The sequence below is a fragment of the Capsicum annuum genome, chromosome 9 (genome assembly GCF_002878395.1).
Source record: "Capsicum annuum cultivar UCD-10X-F1 chromosome 9, UCD10Xv1.1, whole genome shotgun sequence".
Lineage (NCBI taxonomy): Eukaryota > Viridiplantae > Streptophyta > Magnoliopsida > Solanales > Solanaceae > Capsicum > Capsicum annuum.
Genome location: NC_061119.1, coordinates 218,140,117 through 218,157,937, shown reverse-complemented (window position 1 = coordinate 218,157,937; position 17,821 = coordinate 218,140,117). Strand labels below are relative to the sequence as shown.

Sequence of the window (17,821 nt, the reverse complement as noted above, 5' to 3'; positions counted from 1 at the left end):
TTATTTATATGACTTAGTACAATGTAATAATTAGGACAATTTTGTCCGAAAATAGTATTAGGGTGTTCATGTTTTAAAAGTAATACTCTATTTGAAAATTAATAATTAATTTAATGTTGGTTCAAGTTAATAACTCAATATTATGTGGTTTTGCTTTTCGAAACAACCTTTTTTTTTAAGAGAAAAAGAAAGATTCGTAGTAATTTGGTTATTAATATACGAGGTAGAGATCAATGTCAAATTCCTTTCTGCCACCAGACATATCAGTTTAATTTAATTCTAAAAATATGACATAGAATAATCAATAGTCTAAACATAAACATATATATCAAGTAACATAAACGAGACATGAGAAAGAAACCACAACCATTTATTATTAAAAAGATAATAGAACAGCATACATAAATACTATTGTTGAAGAGTAGTACATAATTTATTTCATCTATCTACAAACAATATTCTCCAATAATCAATACAAATTCTCCTGATCAACAATACCCTAAATCATATTTGAAAAATACTTAAATAGGAAGTGTCCACAATAATTAACCTAGAGCTAGTAAACACTTCCTATGTAAGAATTTCCCATTATATCTCCTCAACAATATATAAAAATTATTCATAGAAAAAAAAAAAATTATACTCCTATATATATATCAATTTATCTTGACTACTACTTAAGCATCATAATCAAATTTAAAAAGGGGTTGCATGAAGGAATTGATCTCATTAAACATCATATCTTCTCCTTGGCCATGACCAAATTCTTGAGTATCAAAATAAGTTTTTATATCCTCAGGGAAGCTACTACTTTGTGGTGGGCCCGGGTCGGGTAATTCGACCGGTACGGGCGGGCACTCGGCCGCTAAGGTCATTTCCATCATTTCCTTGAACTTGGTAGATTGGAGTAGTAGCCCGAGGGCTGACGTGGCAGGAGGTGGTCGACTTTGTGATATCGATGCATCGAGCATAGTGGTGCCTGAAGTAATTTGTAACTGAGGATAAACAGAAGTTGCAGAGACACAGGTCGTGGTTGTGGTCGTGGTCAGGGTCGAGGTCGATTCAATATTATGATTTGGAGTTGGGATCATGTTAGTTTCAGTATTAGGGTTTGGTTGATTGTTATTATTATTATTATTGTTGTTGTTCGGTTTTAGCCATTTGATGTAACGGCTAAGGTCAAAATTGGTCACTGCATTAAGTCCACGATACTCGATAGCTGCCATGTCATATGCAGTAGCAGCTTCTTCTTGTGTAGCTGAAAAACAAAAGACAATAATTAATTATTATTTTTTTTAAAAAAAAAATTCACGTGTTTAATCAGCTTATGAATAAGAATCAAGCTCGCACGTAAGGGTGGGGCATGCAAAAAAAACAAAAATGAAAACATTCACTTTTGTTTGCACAACATTATTCACATTAACTTACCATATGTTCCAAGATAAAGGTACTTGTTTCCAAAAACTCTGCCTATTCGAGCTTCCCATCTTCCATTATGGTGATGTCTGCGATCGATCGATGAATAAGAATGCTCAGTTGGATGCATGGGCGGAATTAAGTAGGGTCGAGGGGTTCATTCAGATCCTTTCAGTGGAAATTACATGCAGTATTGTTCGTATATGGTTAAAATTATTTTTTGTGTATATATAGTAATGTTGAACCTCTTTTGATTTCTTTGTAAATTTACTTTTTCGTATTTTGAACTCTCTTAGTGAAAATTCTGACCCAGGAATTGATTGGAAGAAACGAAAATAACAATAATGCAAAAATGTCAATTTTTGGTACCTTGCAACTCCACGATACTTTGAAACTCCTCTTGAGAATCCACTGCTTTTCCTATATATTTGGAAGTCATCCATATTATACCAATGAATTAAGCAAATAAATTAAATAGCTTGATTAAGAAAAGCCTTTTTCCCCCCTCTAGTGAAAAAGAAATAATATTTTGTATTTAAGTTAATTAACATACCTTCTCAATGATCCGATATATTCTTCTCTTGATTGACCCTCCATTTCTTTGATCTCCTTTTCATAAGTTGATACCTAGAAGGGTAAAATAATATTTTAAGTGCTCGAAATATGTGATCGATCATTTCATCTGAAATCTTATGTTGTTAGAGATTGCATAATTTTATTGGTTTACTTGATAAATTTTAATTTGCTCGCAATAAAAAATGTTTGCTTATTGTTGATCCAAATATTTGATTTTTCCTCACGAGCGAGTTTGATTCTTCATAAGGTGAGTACATAAATATTCTTTTAAATAATGAATGATAGTGATATTTGAATTGGATGACTTATAGATGCTCTAGAAATTCTTTAAATAAGGTGTCGATCGGGCCACTAATGACGTGGATAAAAAGACAAGAAGAACAAGGTGTCAGAGATTTTAGGTGTGCGGTATAATAAATTCAATTATAGCATTTTTAGGATAATCATTTCAAGTGTGAAATAATTTCATCTAAAAACTTAATCATCTCATCAACAATCAATACCTTCATTTTTTTGTACTAGTATATATTAATTTGTGAATAATTGTTGTAAGCTAAAAAAGAATTTAATTAATTAATTACCGGAAAATTAAGAATGGTTTCACTTCCCCAGTATTTAAGTGCAGCCAAATCATAAGCATGAGCAGCTGTTCCTTCATCATCATAAGCACCTGAAAAAAAAATGTAATTACCATATTCTAATTCAATATATTACTATTCATTTACCAAATAAATATAAATAAAATCAAGAAATTTAGGCCATGATACATACCAAGATAAACTGCATTATTAAAATTTCCATGAGAGTCCACCATTTCAAAAGAACCAAAAAAAGAAAAAGTCGATTAATTCAATTGTAAAAAGAAAAAGGAAAAAAGAAAAAAAAAAGAAAAATAAAAATAAATTAAAGATTATGAACCTTGTCTTCCTTTTTTGTTCTGAGATTCATTCCAACAATTCTTATCCCATAAATGAGCTTCATATCTACCTGTCCATCGATGTCTGAATGTAACATTTTTCGAATTAGAAAAAAAAAAAAGGTTGAATTACTCAAAAATAATTGCAATGTGTGACAATTAAACTTTCATATGCATAAGATGGTCACGCAATTCAATATGACATCGACAGAAGATCCTTATTTTGAGTCTCACTAATCTCACTTCAACAAAAATCATCAACAGTTTGAACAACATAACTTGAAGATGCAAAATATTTAATTTGCATGCATGCAAAATTCAAGTAAATAAACCTTGCGACTCTTCAATAAATTCAAAGACCTTACTATCTCTGTCTGTTCTAATATCATATGTTCACTGTTTGATCATCAAAAAAAATTGAAGAATTCATCACACACTTCAAAAATACGGTACAAGTACAAGCAAAAGATCCTGAATTCGAGTCTCACTAACAATACTTCAACCAAAAACATCAAGATTCATAAATTAAAATTATGATAATTGACATGCAAAAGTATAATTGTAGAAAATAAATTAAATAAAACCTTGTGACTCCTCGATAAATGGAGCTACGTTGAGGAGGTGAATCTCTTGGAACAGTTTTTCTAGTTCTTTTCACTTTAACAACTGAACCACCAATAATATTATTAATACTTGAATTATTGTTCCTAATCTGATTTTGCTCTGATAATTTCCCCATTATAACTTGTACTAATAATTTTTTAAATAAAGACTCTTTCAATGGAATGACTAAGTCATCCAATGGATATAATGGGGGGTTTTAAAGGGCATTAATCTAAGATTTTGTCAATTAAAAAAAGAAACTAGTATTAATTTACTAATTTTACAACTTTTTATGGTTAAAAATGTTGATAATTTTTAAGAGGGAATTAAGGAAGTTTCGATTTTTGGAAGCACATGTTGTGCTGTCAATTAATTAAGAAAATTGCCGGCAATATATGAGATTTTATTTATTTATTTTTTGCCGTCTTAATTGGCCTGCATGATTTTTTCTTACTGTCCTAAATTTATTATTGTGTGGTAAGTGCTTTTTATTAATTTCATTTATGTAGGAGTTAAACAAAAATATATTTAAATTATTTTTATTTTTTTGAGTTTTACATCTGAATTATTTTGAGTCTGAGTTTCTACCTAAACAATCGCTCAATATTTCAATAGTTAGTGAAACATCCCTCGGCTAATATCTAATGGTATGTGTATTACACTCTCTCTTTTATTTAAAAATTCTATCGCATGACACTTCATGTGAAAAAATAAATTCTATCATGACAAAGTTAAATAAATTAATATTAAGTTAAAAGTTAATGTTAAAGGTCAAAAATTATCATCGTTTAAATTAATTTATTTGTTCATTGCAATATCCAACATCTTCTTCTCCACCTATTCAGTCGTGATTTTACCTCAATGGCTCAATCGTGGCGTCGATATCTTCAACTTGAAAGGACAGAGTCTAAGGTCTTAAAGAATCAATTGCAACAGATAAAAAATAATGTGTCAGCTAATAAAATCGATATATATACTAAATGGATGAATATTTTATGGTCAAATGTACCTAGAAGCGTTTGTAGACAAACATTGAGTCTAATCAACGACTAGGTGTGTTTCGCTAACCATTAAGTGATAGTTTAGATAAGAAACTTACATTCCCAATAATTCAGGTATGAAAATAAAAAAATTGAGGTAATTTACTTGTGTTTTTGACCGGTAACTCTTTATGTATTGAACAGTGTATGTAATATGCCAATATATTTAAGATTTCTTGAATTTAATTAAGTAAATTCGTTTGATTCACTGTCTTTTAGTATGTAACAATGCTTTTGGTTTATTGGACATGCATTTCCTTCTTATAGTAATTAATGATTAAATTTAACCTATGATAACCAATAAGTTATAGTTTTAACAGATACCAATTAATGATTATAAAAAAGATTGACCTGTAATTAGCTAATAATTGTATAGATTTATTAGTGACATGGTGCAATTACAATTTATCGAGGACATGATGCGAAGTAGAAGTGTGTTCAAACTATTAGGTAGAAATGTATTGTCTTGTTGCCCTTTCTACTAGTCGTAGGACTAATCTTGTGTGTTGTTTCTTGTCCTTCAATTTCTATTACTTTCTATTGTTTTTGTGTAGTTCGAGTGGAGTATTACTCTTTGTTGTGTTGTTCTATTACTACTTGTTGTTTTTGATACTATATTGTCTTTTGTACTTCCGTTACATCTTTTTTGACTGTTGTTGTCTTGCGTCGGAGGTCTATCGAAAACAGTCTCTCTACCTCATCTCTAAGGTAGAGATATATAACGTTGCGTACATTCTATGACCCCACTTTATTTGTAGGACTACACTCAGTGATGTTGTTGTGATATTTTCCACCAATCAAAAGTAATTACGTACAATTAAAAAGTGATTATGACAAAAACTATTGTAGTTTATGTTTTCTCTTGGAATTTCCTTAATGGCTAATTATCACTGTTCATTTTTCATTTGGACATCAAAATCCCTTCATGTGTTCATTAATTATTGGTTAACTTACTATTTATTTATCACTACTAAAAACCATAAAATTAGCTTAGATGATTGATCGATAATCCTCAGTTGTCTATTCGTAAATAGCTTCTAACTAGTAGAATTTTCTTATAATGCATCACTAATTAACCCGTAGCTAAATGGATTAGCATAAGTTTTTCACCATTTTGCTAAGAAATTTTTTCCATAAATTGTGTATACATCAATCTTTATCAAACGGTGATGTCAATTCAATTCACTATACATATAATTATGTATCTATTTCAAGATATATACTTTTAATTGTACTTCTATATAAAATCTAATAAATGGCTCTTTGTGTTGAAAGATCACCTTTTTATATTAAAAGGTAAAGAAAATCCAAATATCAAATGTAGACAAGTTTACAAAGAAACTCAACTAATCTATATATCATATTGGCCATTTGGCTTTCAATCCTAGATATTTACCTAAATCCACTAGAAATAATCCATTTGTCAAATCAGAATCAAATCTTGTTCAATTATTCACTCATTTATTCAATTTTTAAGTGAATGAATCATATGAAAGAGTTGTTAATAATATATTAAGTTAATGCACACTGTTGCTTGAAAAGCTCTTCTAAATTGATGTTTAATTAGTTACTATAACTAATTAGTTATCTTTCAAAGTTCTTCTGCATGCAACCATTTGTCTTAATATATGGAAACATTAATTTGGATATATTACATTAGTTGAGTGATTAAAATTCGTTAATTTAATAATAATAATGCCACTCGTGCAGATGTGATGATTTTGTAAAACAGCCAATAAGTAGTATCCTTAGCAAATTTTAAATTTAGATTACCCTTCCTTGTAGTATATTACCAATAGATTCACTATTCTGAGAACTTGCGTTCAACGATATGGAGTTTCTTCTCTTGACAGATATGAACCATACTCGATTCACAAATGAACTTCATAAAAAGGTGGTCTTGATTTTTTTAGCGTCGCTTGATAAATTTTATTTTATTTTTTTTTAAAAAAATAGCCTCCTCTTCAAGAAAAGTTTTTGTTGCTCATTGTACATAAATTAGTTTCTCCAGTAAGACTAAAATTCAAGAGATTTCAAGTCATTAAACCTGCTCGATTGACCACATGTTCTGTCTTATAGACAAAAGTTTGTCATAATTAGGAGGTTCCAACTTCCAAGATGATGTATGCTCCTTTGTTTCCGTTCCTTTTCTCCGTCGCCGCCTGCGGTTAAAGAAGAAACAGAAACATTCGTTTCTTTATTTCAGAAAGAGAAAATGATCAAATACGCCCGCCCCAACCTTTACCACAAATCCCAACTACACACTTATACTTTGAGAGGGTCCTATGGCCCCCTGAACTATTTTAAAATGAAACAAAAAGAGAGATTGTTTTGAACTTTTGCAGTTAACTGCAAAGCAGAAACATTAGTTTCCTTACGGCCAACATTTCCCTACGGTAGATGGAGGAGGTTTACATATTAGGATATAACTTTTTACTAAGAAAAGCAATAGGATGTCCCTCTTGCGATAGACTGCATCAATGCCCGGTACCTGATGGCATCAGTTTCTACCGTAAACACTTTGGAAAAATCTGCCAAAGATTGAGTTGAACAAAAGCAGTTGAAGCAGCCTCTGACCAGTGAAAAGAGAGTCCTTTTTCAAAAGATCAGTAAGGGGAGAGGCAAGTGGAGCATATCCTTCGACAAAACGACAGTAGTAGCCCATCAAACCAAGAAATCCGCAGACATTCTTGAGTGATTCCAGTGAAGGTCAATAAAGTATAGCAGCGATTTCTCGGGATCTACTCGGAGGCCGTCAGACGAAATAACATGTCCCAAATCTACAGGTGATTGAAAGACATCAGCGTACTCCTCGATCAATGAAGTGAAGTTAAGGCAGGAGGATGATCAGTCGTGGTGGGGGAATTTTCACCGAGTGAAGATCCAGACAAAGAAGGTAAGAAATGGAATTAGACTGGGAAAAACAACGAAGGGTGGAAAGATTGATATGAGCCTGGGAAGAAATAGGATCACCCAACTAATGTGCTGCCCGGAACTTTCACACTATACTAATTTCTTAACTGCTTGAAAAGATTATCTTCTATGCTCACTCTTTTTCCATTGCGTACTCAAATTAATGTCGAAAAAGATTTGCAGTCTTTCTTTACAGTGAAAGAAATCATGAGGTAATCTCATTTCTGAGTTGTATTTGTCAAGAGTTTATTATTGTAGGTATGTACACTATTTTCGTAAACTTATATATGAACTGCTGTTATCAATTCTATAATGTGATGCACAGTATGTTCTATTTAAACAAAAATCTAATCAAGGTTCAAATATGAATAATATTCTTTTGTGCGCAATAATGTACTTGCTTTAATAATTTTAGCATTATTTTGACAAATCATGTAATATAACACTCGGCATCCACTTGCAATGCACGTGTCAAGAAACTAGTCTAATTAAAACTAACTACGAAAGCAAAGTTAAATTGTTACCTTCAAAGCTAGCAAGAGAAGGAAGGTCTCCAGACCCCAAGCCCCTTTATCAACATAGTCTCCATTTAACACTAGAAGATGCACCTGCTGCTATCACGTCACGCCTCTGCCTATCAACAAATGCAGTCTCCTGTGAATCATAGGTGGCCCTTTTCAGGGCCTGCTCATATGGCATGTCTGGATCCTGCAGCTCCCCCTCTCGGCATCTCTTGGTCCCAACTACGGGGACCGATACATCATCCTCCGCAAATAAGTCAAAGGGTCTAGGCCCACTCAGAGGTGCCGGCTGAACAACTGGGGGTACAACTGGAGGGTTGACTATCATATGGCTCTCTGTGAGAGAGTGTCCTCTGCTCTAAGTGCATCCACCTCCTCCCTTATAGCTCCTAGATCCGGCGCCTCAATCTCTGCGAATCGGGCTGCCACACGTCCCTCAAAAGCATCAATATGTGCATGTAACTCAGCACGTAACTCTGACAGAGCAGCTCTTTGTGCAGCCTCTAATCGAGCCTCAACCATCTCTAGTCTGGTCCAGACCCATGGCCGGATCTGTCCATATATAGTCGCCACCTCGGTCTCAACATTCTCTAGCCGTCTGGTGTTGGCGCTCTGACTGTCTCTGCAAAATTGCACGGGAAACCAACATCATACCTGAAGCAGCAGCTGAAGTGGATGGGTGAGGGGGCACTGAAGATGCACCAACTGGCTCTGAAGTGGAAGCCGGGGCTGATGTAGATGTAGCTGGGGTCCCCTCATCCTGTGTACTCAACTTTGGGGCCTCTTTCTGCTCCCTTATATCAAACTCCATACTCGCTCCTACTTCATCTCTCCGTGAATCATTAGGCTCAGGAGGCATGGGATGGGCCCTCAGGCTGGACCGGAGGAACTGTGGATGGTGCACAGTGTCTCCTAGGAAGGACCAGATGTGCCGGATCCTTCATCGTCTTCGTCTGTGCCATGGCCGTCACCTGTACTCTCTCATCAACTTCCGGTAGCTCTGGCACACCGGCCTCATCACATAATCTCTGAACAAGGCACGGGAATGGCAAAGTCGTCGTCTGACCAAGAGCTTGTCCCTCGAGGTCATCATTCATAGATTCAACAGTTTTAACGCACGAGGTCGACTCAAAAGTCGCTGGAACAGGTGTGCTATTCAATGGGACAGCTTGCTCGGGACGTGTAGGAGTTGGGGTTGATGGCAATGAGGTGGAAGATGCCATACCTTGGATAGAGAAAGCTTGTCCCTCGAGGTCATCATTCATAGATTCAACAATTTTAACACACAAGGCCGACTCAAAAGTCACTGGAACAGGTGTGCTACACAATGGGACAGCTTGCTTAGGACGTGTAGGAGACACACACCCATCATCATCATCATGAAGCCGCTTCAGCGGTTGAGCATTTGGATTCGCATCCACCATCGGAGGGACCACAGGATTCACATCCTCCATAGAAGAGGCACCTGGATTCGCAGCCTCCATTGGAGTACTCTCTGCAACATTAGTTGTTGTTGTGGTACTTTGTCGTTTTCCCTGTCCCCCTGCCCTTCCACGTCTACGTGGATTGCCAGAATTACCAGGCTGCTCTGGAACATAGGATGGTGGGACAGTGAGCCTTTGAGGCTCGTGCGCCACTGTTAAGCCATCATTGCACATCTCCATGATATTCGTTCCAGCGACCTCCGTTGTTGGTTGTTGTCTCAGTTGAATCCCATACTGATACAACATATGCAGTTAACGCGCCTGCAAAAACAGCATTAAATTAGGGGCAAAGGAGCAGCGAAACTGGGCCAAAAATGCAGCACAAACAGGGGGAAACAGCACCTAAACATGACCAAAAATGTGGTAGTAAAAGGGAAAAACAGTACCAATACAGGGAAAAACAACACCAAGAAAACTAAACAAAAATTACGCATATTGATGTAAAGTACGTACCATAACCTCGGCTGCCGGGGCAAGTGATGCATACCCTTTTGGAATATGGAATTCTGGGTTCCCAATAATTTGTCTTGAGATCGAACGATACCACTCAAGATAATGGTCATCATATGAAAGGGGGCCTTCTGCTAATGGGATTCGACAAATACTGTCTGCATGATTATTCCAGGCAACTATGTGATCTATATGATGTAGAGCCCAATCAGTATTTGGTCTGCCACGACGGTCAGACATTTCATGTTTGTCCTTAAAATTGCAGGGATTAGGAATGTTTTGACGCATTCCAAATTGTCTGAGAACCCTGTCGGGTTGGTGCATCTCCGCTGCATCCCAACATAGTAGTGGCACAACAGCATGCCAATAACTTTCTCCCGAGCGACAATAATCTGCAAGGTTCTCCATCACATCAGGAGTATAGGGCTCCCAAACAAACTGTTGGATGTTTGTTTGGAAGATAGCAAATGGTTAGTAAAAAAAGTATTTGGTAACACTTGTTATACAACAATACATAGAGTTTGCATCTACAAAACGTCCAACTAAGCTGCTCGTTCCATCTACTCGCGTATGGGGGATTTGGGAGGTCATTCGAAAAGGTAATAGCATCATCTCTAGGCTGACGTCGATGGGGATGAACTATCTTTAGTCTCTCCCATGCCCATACCTAATTATACATAAAAAATAAAAAAAAATGAATACAATTATTATACTTTTATAAAAATCAGCATATCAATAACAATGACAAAAAAAAAAAAAAAGGCAGGCCGGTGCACTAAAGCTACCGCTATGCGCGGCGTCCGGGGAGGGGCCCCACCACAAGGGTGTATCGTACGTAGCCTTACCTTTCATTTCTGCCAGAGGCTATTTCCAAGGCTTGAACCCATGACCTCCTGGTCACGTGGCAGCAACTTTACCAGTTACTCCAAGGCTCCCCTTCATATCAATAACGATGATAATATTATAAAATGCATGCCTGCAGAAGCGGTAAAAAACCACATATGACAGGAAAGCGCGACACAATGCACGATACAAGCACGCCAACACAGCACTGCCCCAACTATGCGTGCCAGTTTGGCAAATGTCATCGAGTTGCGTCAAATACATCAACTTAACCTTGTTTCCTGATGTGTCAGGAAACAAGCTACCCCCAATCATCAACATCATGTAGCATCTAGCAAGTTGATGCACAACAAACTCATCTGTATCATCAGAAATCGGACCAAATGTCTTCACATGATTCTCCAATGCACTGATCACAAGCCTAGATCCATCTAACTCTTTATCTTGAGGTCAAAAACCAAGCAACCTCTCACAAAGTTCCTGCCACTCCTCTTTTGTCTTTGAACTATCAATGCCTACTACCGGTTGTCCCGCTACCGGCAATCCGTAAAGAATAGCAACATCCTGTAGAGTAATAGTGGCCTCCCCAACTCTGAAGTGAAAAGTATGCGTCTCTGGACGCCATCTCTCAACCAGAGCTGTAATAAACGCGTGGTACAATTGTATGTGTCCTACTCGATAGACCCCATACAATCCTGCATTAATTAATATTTGCAGTACACGTGAATGAATAGGACGTGCTTGAACCTCGAGCCAAAAGTTACTATCCGGTAGTCGACACTGCAAAACATTTTCCACCTCACCATCCCATACATCTTTTGACCTATGATTCTTTTGTCTGGTTGGCACACTAGGTTTTAAGGGACCAGGATTTAGTTGTGTCAACCTCTGATTCTCCATCTGGCAAAAATTTCTGAAATTTCAAAATATTAGTCACTCATTATGTTACCTTCCAGACTGCATATAGAAAAACAATGAGACAAATGTAGATCAATGCAAATAAAGTTACCATGATCAGTATCACTAGATCCATTAGAATTACAGCAAGAAAAAACTACCCAACAACGAGAGGAATTTCGTGTTATTAGCTTTTGTATGTCTAATTTGTATCACGGGACTTATAAATTGCATGTCAGATATGTGACATACGCGCTTTGTTAAAGTGAAAACCATCCTATTTTTGTTTCGATCTTTCATCAGTAAATCGCATTTAAGAGATGTTATTTGCATATTTTTTACACTCCTCGAAAATAAGGAGGTCTAATCATGCTACACAACAGTGGAATAAGTAAGCAAAAAGTTCACATTTTGGGAAAAGCTTCTCCAAAAAGTTGACCACTTTTGATAGCATATATAATGCCACCTTTCTTACTTCTTTCAGTCTCTTGTATATGCATATTGCACAGGACTCCTCTTCTCTATCTTGTAGTATATGCTTTATCCCAAAAATATACTCTAATAACATCAGTAACTACACCAGATTATTAATAACAACACACTTTCAAGCCAATCCTTTAAAGAAGTTGACTACACTAGCTCATGCATGTAAACATAAATAGTACAAAAGAAAGTTCAATTTTACTTCTCTTAACAACCACTATTTCAGCTCAACTAAAGAAATAATAGACAAAATATGAATCATACCTTCAAAAGTAGGAGAGATTTTCAAACCTTGAACACTCTTCCTTCCACCTTTGTCTACATAGATACCTATACACAAGATTAGAGAAATTTAGGTGAAATTTGTAAATAAATAGTAGTATATCACTTGAAAAGGGTCACCTTATGGATTTACAATTTGTAAGAAGAAACTAGGGCTTTACAAAGAGACAAAATGGGTGATCAGACACAGAAAGAACGAAAGTGTACGTCTTTTGCTTTCTCTGTACTTTCAGTACTGTCATGGGACTTTTTTGTTTCTTTGTAATTTACTCTAAAAATGGATTAGTATTATGTGTCACTTTAGGATATTGATCGCAAATGTTTTTTCCACTAACAATATGGAGCTAAAATTTGGATGTTAGATGGAATTGATAACTCCACATTAGTGGCAAGTAGTGCTATTAATAACCTTTTTTGTTTGTTTGTTTCTCATCCGGTGTCCGGTACCCGTATTGGAGCCTGACTAATCTGGATTTACGCCGAGTAGGGTCCGAGTAGCGCTCCCAACAGAGTTTTCTCCATACCCAGGGTCGAACCCTCGACCTCTGATTTAGGGTGAAGCAGCCCCGTCCTCAGTTTATCGATTCCTTAATAAGCATTCTTTCCTCGACTCTACAAATAACAAGTTATCCCCATAAATATGTTTGTCACAGATGTCCAGTGTTTTCAAATTAACATGAAATAGGGATAGAATAGTAGCACGTGTAGTGAGATTGAGATTTGCGTATTGTTTTTTATTCCAGTCAAGAGTGACCAATAATTTTTTAGTTAACTTTTTATATTTAATGATGCCCTTGTGACCCTCTAAAGACAATAATTCTTTGATCACTATACTCCTCTGTCTTTCCAAAACTTTTCCGACGGTCGCTCATGGATCCTCTGACACCCAATCGGATTGCTTTCCCAGGTCTTCTCGGTTTTGCATGTAGGTCGTGATGTGCGTCATCTCCTGTCCCCCTTCCAGTGGGGAACCCGCTCCCCGATCGTCACTCTGTTGTGTCTGGCCCATCCCCTAGGCACCTTTGAAAGGCAGAGAGCACGCTCCCCTTTACTCCATAGAAGCTTCTCACCGGTTGTAGGGTTTGATGGTCCGAAATTGTGTACAAGTTTGTTGACATCAACTATTTTCTTGTTACTTACAACTATATCAATTTAAGCAAATTGGCTTCAATTACATACATTAGATATGTCATCAATGAAATTTCATTTGAATGCGTTTAAACTTTAATATCCAATAATGTAAATTCTCTAGCATTTATGAGACGTTATTTACGTTTTCTCAGTTATAAAGGACTAGTGAATATTAAAAACCTTGGACACCTAATCAGAATATTTTTACTTTTCACTTTGATCATTTAGCAATAATTTTTTTTTTTTTTGAAAATCTGTTTCAGGTAAATAGGATGCACACCAAGATATTTTACCATATATTCAATCATCATAATTTTACACATATATATCCAATGTATCCGAGAGTTAAATTATGTAGATTTTGACTAACATTTTAATTTTAAGATATATATCTTTTTTATTTATATTAATATGATAATAATTGTAACTTATCCTATTTTTCGTATAGTTTTCTAATATACAAATTTAAAATATTAAATGAATTCACTTGGTCAATTTTCATAAAAGGAAACGTGACAGGTAAAAGAGTATTATTATTTGTGGTAAGGTCTAAAAAAGATAAATACAGTTGAACTGTTTTTCCAACTCTCTTACTAAAGTCGTTGAGACACAAACAAACCATCAACTTCTTTTTCAATCGACGTACAATTTTCCGGCGAATAGTCGCCGGAATCTGAGATTCCTTGATGAATAGCATGAAGAAGAGAGGAACTAAGAAGAGCGAAAAATCGGAGATTACTGAATCAGTAATAATGAAGGAGAAGAAGAAGAAGAGGTGCAGATTGATGAAATACGAGGAATTACCTGTGTATCTTCAAGATAATGAGTTCATTAGAGATTATTATCGTTGTGAATGGCCTCTTAAGGATGTCGCTCTTAGCCTCTTCTCTTGGCACAATGAGACTCTTAATATTTGGACGTAAGTTTCTAATTTTAGTTTATACTTCATTTTCCATTTGATTTTCCATTTTTTTGTAGCTCTTGTTTGGAGAATCTTCTATTTGCACAACTTGACTCTCAATTTGATTCATTTGCATTTGAATTTCGAGCTTTTTTTAGCTGTAATTTTACAAATTTAGAGTTTGGAGAATCGTCAATTTGAACAACTTGACTATCAATTTCACTAATTTGAATTTGAATTTCATATTTTCGAGTTTCTTTTAGCTGTTATTTTACAAATTTCAAATTTGAAAAGTCTCTCTCTTTGCCAACAAGACTCTCAATTTCTCTCATTTGCATTAGAATTTCGTCAATTTTCGAGTTTCTTTGAGCTCTTATTTACAAATATTTCGAATTTGGAGAATCTTCAATTTGCACAACTTGACTTTCAATTTCACTAATTTGAATTTCTTTGATTTGATTTTCAAGCATTTTTAGCTCTTATTTTGCAAATTTCAAGTTTCCAGAAACCTCTCTTTGTTGACTCTCAATTTTTTGAATTACGTCAATTTAAAGTTTTTTTAGTTCTGATTTTACATATTTCAGTGTCATTAATCTTATTTTTGTAAATTTTTTGTAGGCATTTGATAGGTTTTGTAATATTTGTGACGTTGACGGTAACTAGCTTGACGGAGAAGACGGCTATGGAGACTCTGCTAGCTGGTTTCTCCAGGTTCATTTTCTAATTTTGATGATATTTTATGTCCTTTTTTGTCATTTGCTACATTGGTAAAAGAGATATTTTATTCGTAATAGACCAGCGGATGAGGGACGGTGGCCGATGATGAAGAAAAATGGATCAGCTGATTCTTTTCCGGTGAGTTTGCCGTTACGTTTTCTGTTAAGTATTCAGTACATTTTTGTTTTTGTTTAGATAGAGACAGTAAAAGACATGAGATGACAACACTTTGCTAAAAAGTATGGGCTTTTTAGTGTGGATGGGAATTCTTTAGAAATATAGCTGAGCTGTGCAATGAATCTAACTGTTTGATTGGGTCCCCTGATCTATCTTTTTTTATTCTTATAAAGATTTGAGCCTGGTTAGTGGTTATTCTCTTGGTGATGTTGACAATATCTTGAGTCGAGGGTCTATCTGAAACGATCGTCAATTCTATCAGAAGATTACTGTCTAAGGGCCATTTGGTTCGTGAGATAAAATTTGAGACCAACTTTATCTCATACTTGATCTGAGGTGTTTGTTAATTCCGAGATTATTATATCCCACCATTTGTGCTAAAATGGTGAGATTACTATACTATATAGAAGGTGGGAGTATATAAACTCATGGGGTATCTCGGCCCATTGGATATCAAGGCTTATCCCATCCCGCATATCAAACGATCATTAATGACATTTGCTTGATCACACCAATAATGTCATTGTCACAATGGAGGACTTCTTGGGGGTCCATATGGATATAGTTATTAAAATTGACTCAAGAGTTAGCAAACTCAGGTTCTTGGAAATGCTGACACTGACAATGTGGAGACCATTTCCAAAGCCAAATGTTTTTTACCTGATTGATGGGTAAAAAATTTGAGGAGTGACCAAACATGTCAATTCAACACACAGTATCAAAGCACTTCAAGGAGAATGATTCAAAAGAAAAGAAAAGATAAAAGAGTTGGTTCTCCATAATAAATTTGTGCTTTCAACCAGGCTGGTTGTTGGTATTGTCACACTTTAAGATGGAACACCAAAGTTGAATCAGTTCAAATGTAGTGTCATATTAAGCTCTATGGATTCTTGATGTTGATAGGGAGTTAAGACAAAGTAGTCTTAAATTCAGTCAAGTGAGTCCTGGGCAGTCAGATACTATTCATTCATTTCTAAAAATATGATCATTGTCCAAATGTTGCTTTCCAAAATGATAGATGATATCGATCATTGTCAAAAAGTTTCATTAACTTGAATGTGCTATAACTTTCTTGGTTGCTCTATATGTCCGAAATGCTAGAATGGTTAACAGAGTTCTATTTGTTCAATGAATAATGGTGAAGTCACAAAGGGGGCTCTTTCTCTGAGATACTAAAGGCAGTTTGCGATTGAGAGAATGGAGTTTGTTCCAAACCTACTAATCTACATATCTTCTAAGATTTTGTTGTAAAAGCAGAAACTTTGATGTCCCCGACTTGCACTACCTCCAGCCCAGCTTCGTGACTTTTCTTAGCTTCCAACGTTGCAAAGGGATGGCCTTTTACTATCTAGGTGCTCTCTAAGGAGGGTTCTAATATAACATTATTGAGTGGAAATAAGTGATACAACGTAACCTCTCATCATATTTTGGGAATAATTTTTTGTGTTTATGCAAATGTTGAGCTGCAAACAAGATACTAAGCATCATCTCATCGTAAAATTTGATTTCTGAATTTCAGGTTTCTTATACTAGTCAGATCTCAAACCCCTCATTTCTAGGTGCATATGGAGATGGTTATGAAGTTGCCATATGGCCTTGGTTTGTTTTCCTAGGAGGGGCTATGATCTGTTTGGTCTTCAGCTCTGTCTCTCACCTATTTGCTTGCCATTCCCATAAATTTACCCTCTTCTTCTGGCGTCTCGATTACTCTGGGATTTCTATCATGATCATCTGTTCTTTCTTCGCTCCCCTATATTACACTTTCTGCTGTCAGCCATACTGGTGTCTCTTTTACCTATCCTCCATTACTATAGTTGGTATCCTTGTCATTATCACACTTTTCACCCCGGCTCTTACGTCTGGTAAATTCAGATCATTCAGGGCTGCTCTGTTCCTTGCTATGGGTTTCTCAGGTGTGATTCCAGCAGCACACGCTGTTTCCCTTTACTTTCATCACCCACAAGTACTTGTGGCTCTAGTCTACGAGATCGCCATGGGCCTTTTATATGCAGCTGGAGCAGTGTTCTACGTTACGAGGTTTCCAGAGAGATGGAAACCTGGTGCATTTGACCTTGTTGGACAAAGCCATCAAATCTTCCACGTACTCGTCGTTGCAGCTGCCCTCGCGCATAGTATAGCAACTCTGGTTATTATGGACTGGCGACGAGGATTGCCACCATGCAGTGCAGATATCCTTGGATAGACTATACATTTGCAAATGGAATTATTCCCAACTCAGAAACTTCATTACTCGTAGCTCCTAACACGATCAGGATTCAGGAAGTTATCACTATATATTGATTCCCAACTAGATGCCTCACCATTGTTATGAGTAGTAGTTTACGTGCATCAATAACGTTGATAGTTCTCATACTGCTTCGTATCTTACTGAAATATATATGTCCCTTGTACCATGGATTCCTATGAGTCCATATATACGCGATATTTTGATACCTATTTTTGAAGACTGA

General features: G+C 35.9%; 2 protein-coding genes across 2 annotated transcripts; one reads left to right on the top strand and one right to left on the bottom strand.

Annotated features, from left to right (window-relative positions):
* Positions 1 to 677: 677 nt before the first annotated feature.
* Positions 678 to 3,647, bottom strand: LOC107841074 (AP2-like ethylene-responsive transcription factor At1g16060). The gene is made up of 8 exons (XM_016685081.2): positions 3,493 to 3,647; positions 2,911 to 2,993; positions 2,764 to 2,772; positions 2,574 to 2,662; positions 1,970 to 2,043; positions 1,786 to 1,836; positions 1,429 to 1,505; positions 678 to 1,258 (listed from the first exon to the last, which is right to left on the bottom strand). The coding sequence occupies exons 1-8, from the start codon at positions 3,645 to 3,647 to the stop codon at positions 678 to 680; spliced, it is 1,119 nt and encodes a 372-aa protein (XP_016540567.2).
* Positions 3,648 to 14,090: 10,443 nt separating this feature from the next.
* On the top strand, positions 14,091 to 17,820 carry LOC107840856 (heptahelical transmembrane protein 2). The gene is made up of 4 exons (XM_016684792.2): positions 14,091 to 14,474; positions 15,075 to 15,167; positions 15,251 to 15,311; positions 16,870 to 17,820. The coding sequence occupies exons 1-4, from the start codon at positions 14,242 to 14,244 to the stop codon at positions 17,551 to 17,553; spliced, it is 1,071 nt and encodes a 356-aa protein (XP_016540278.1). The 5' UTR covers positions 14,091 to 14,241; the 3' UTR covers positions 17,554 to 17,820.
* Position 17,821: the final 1 nt, after the last annotated feature.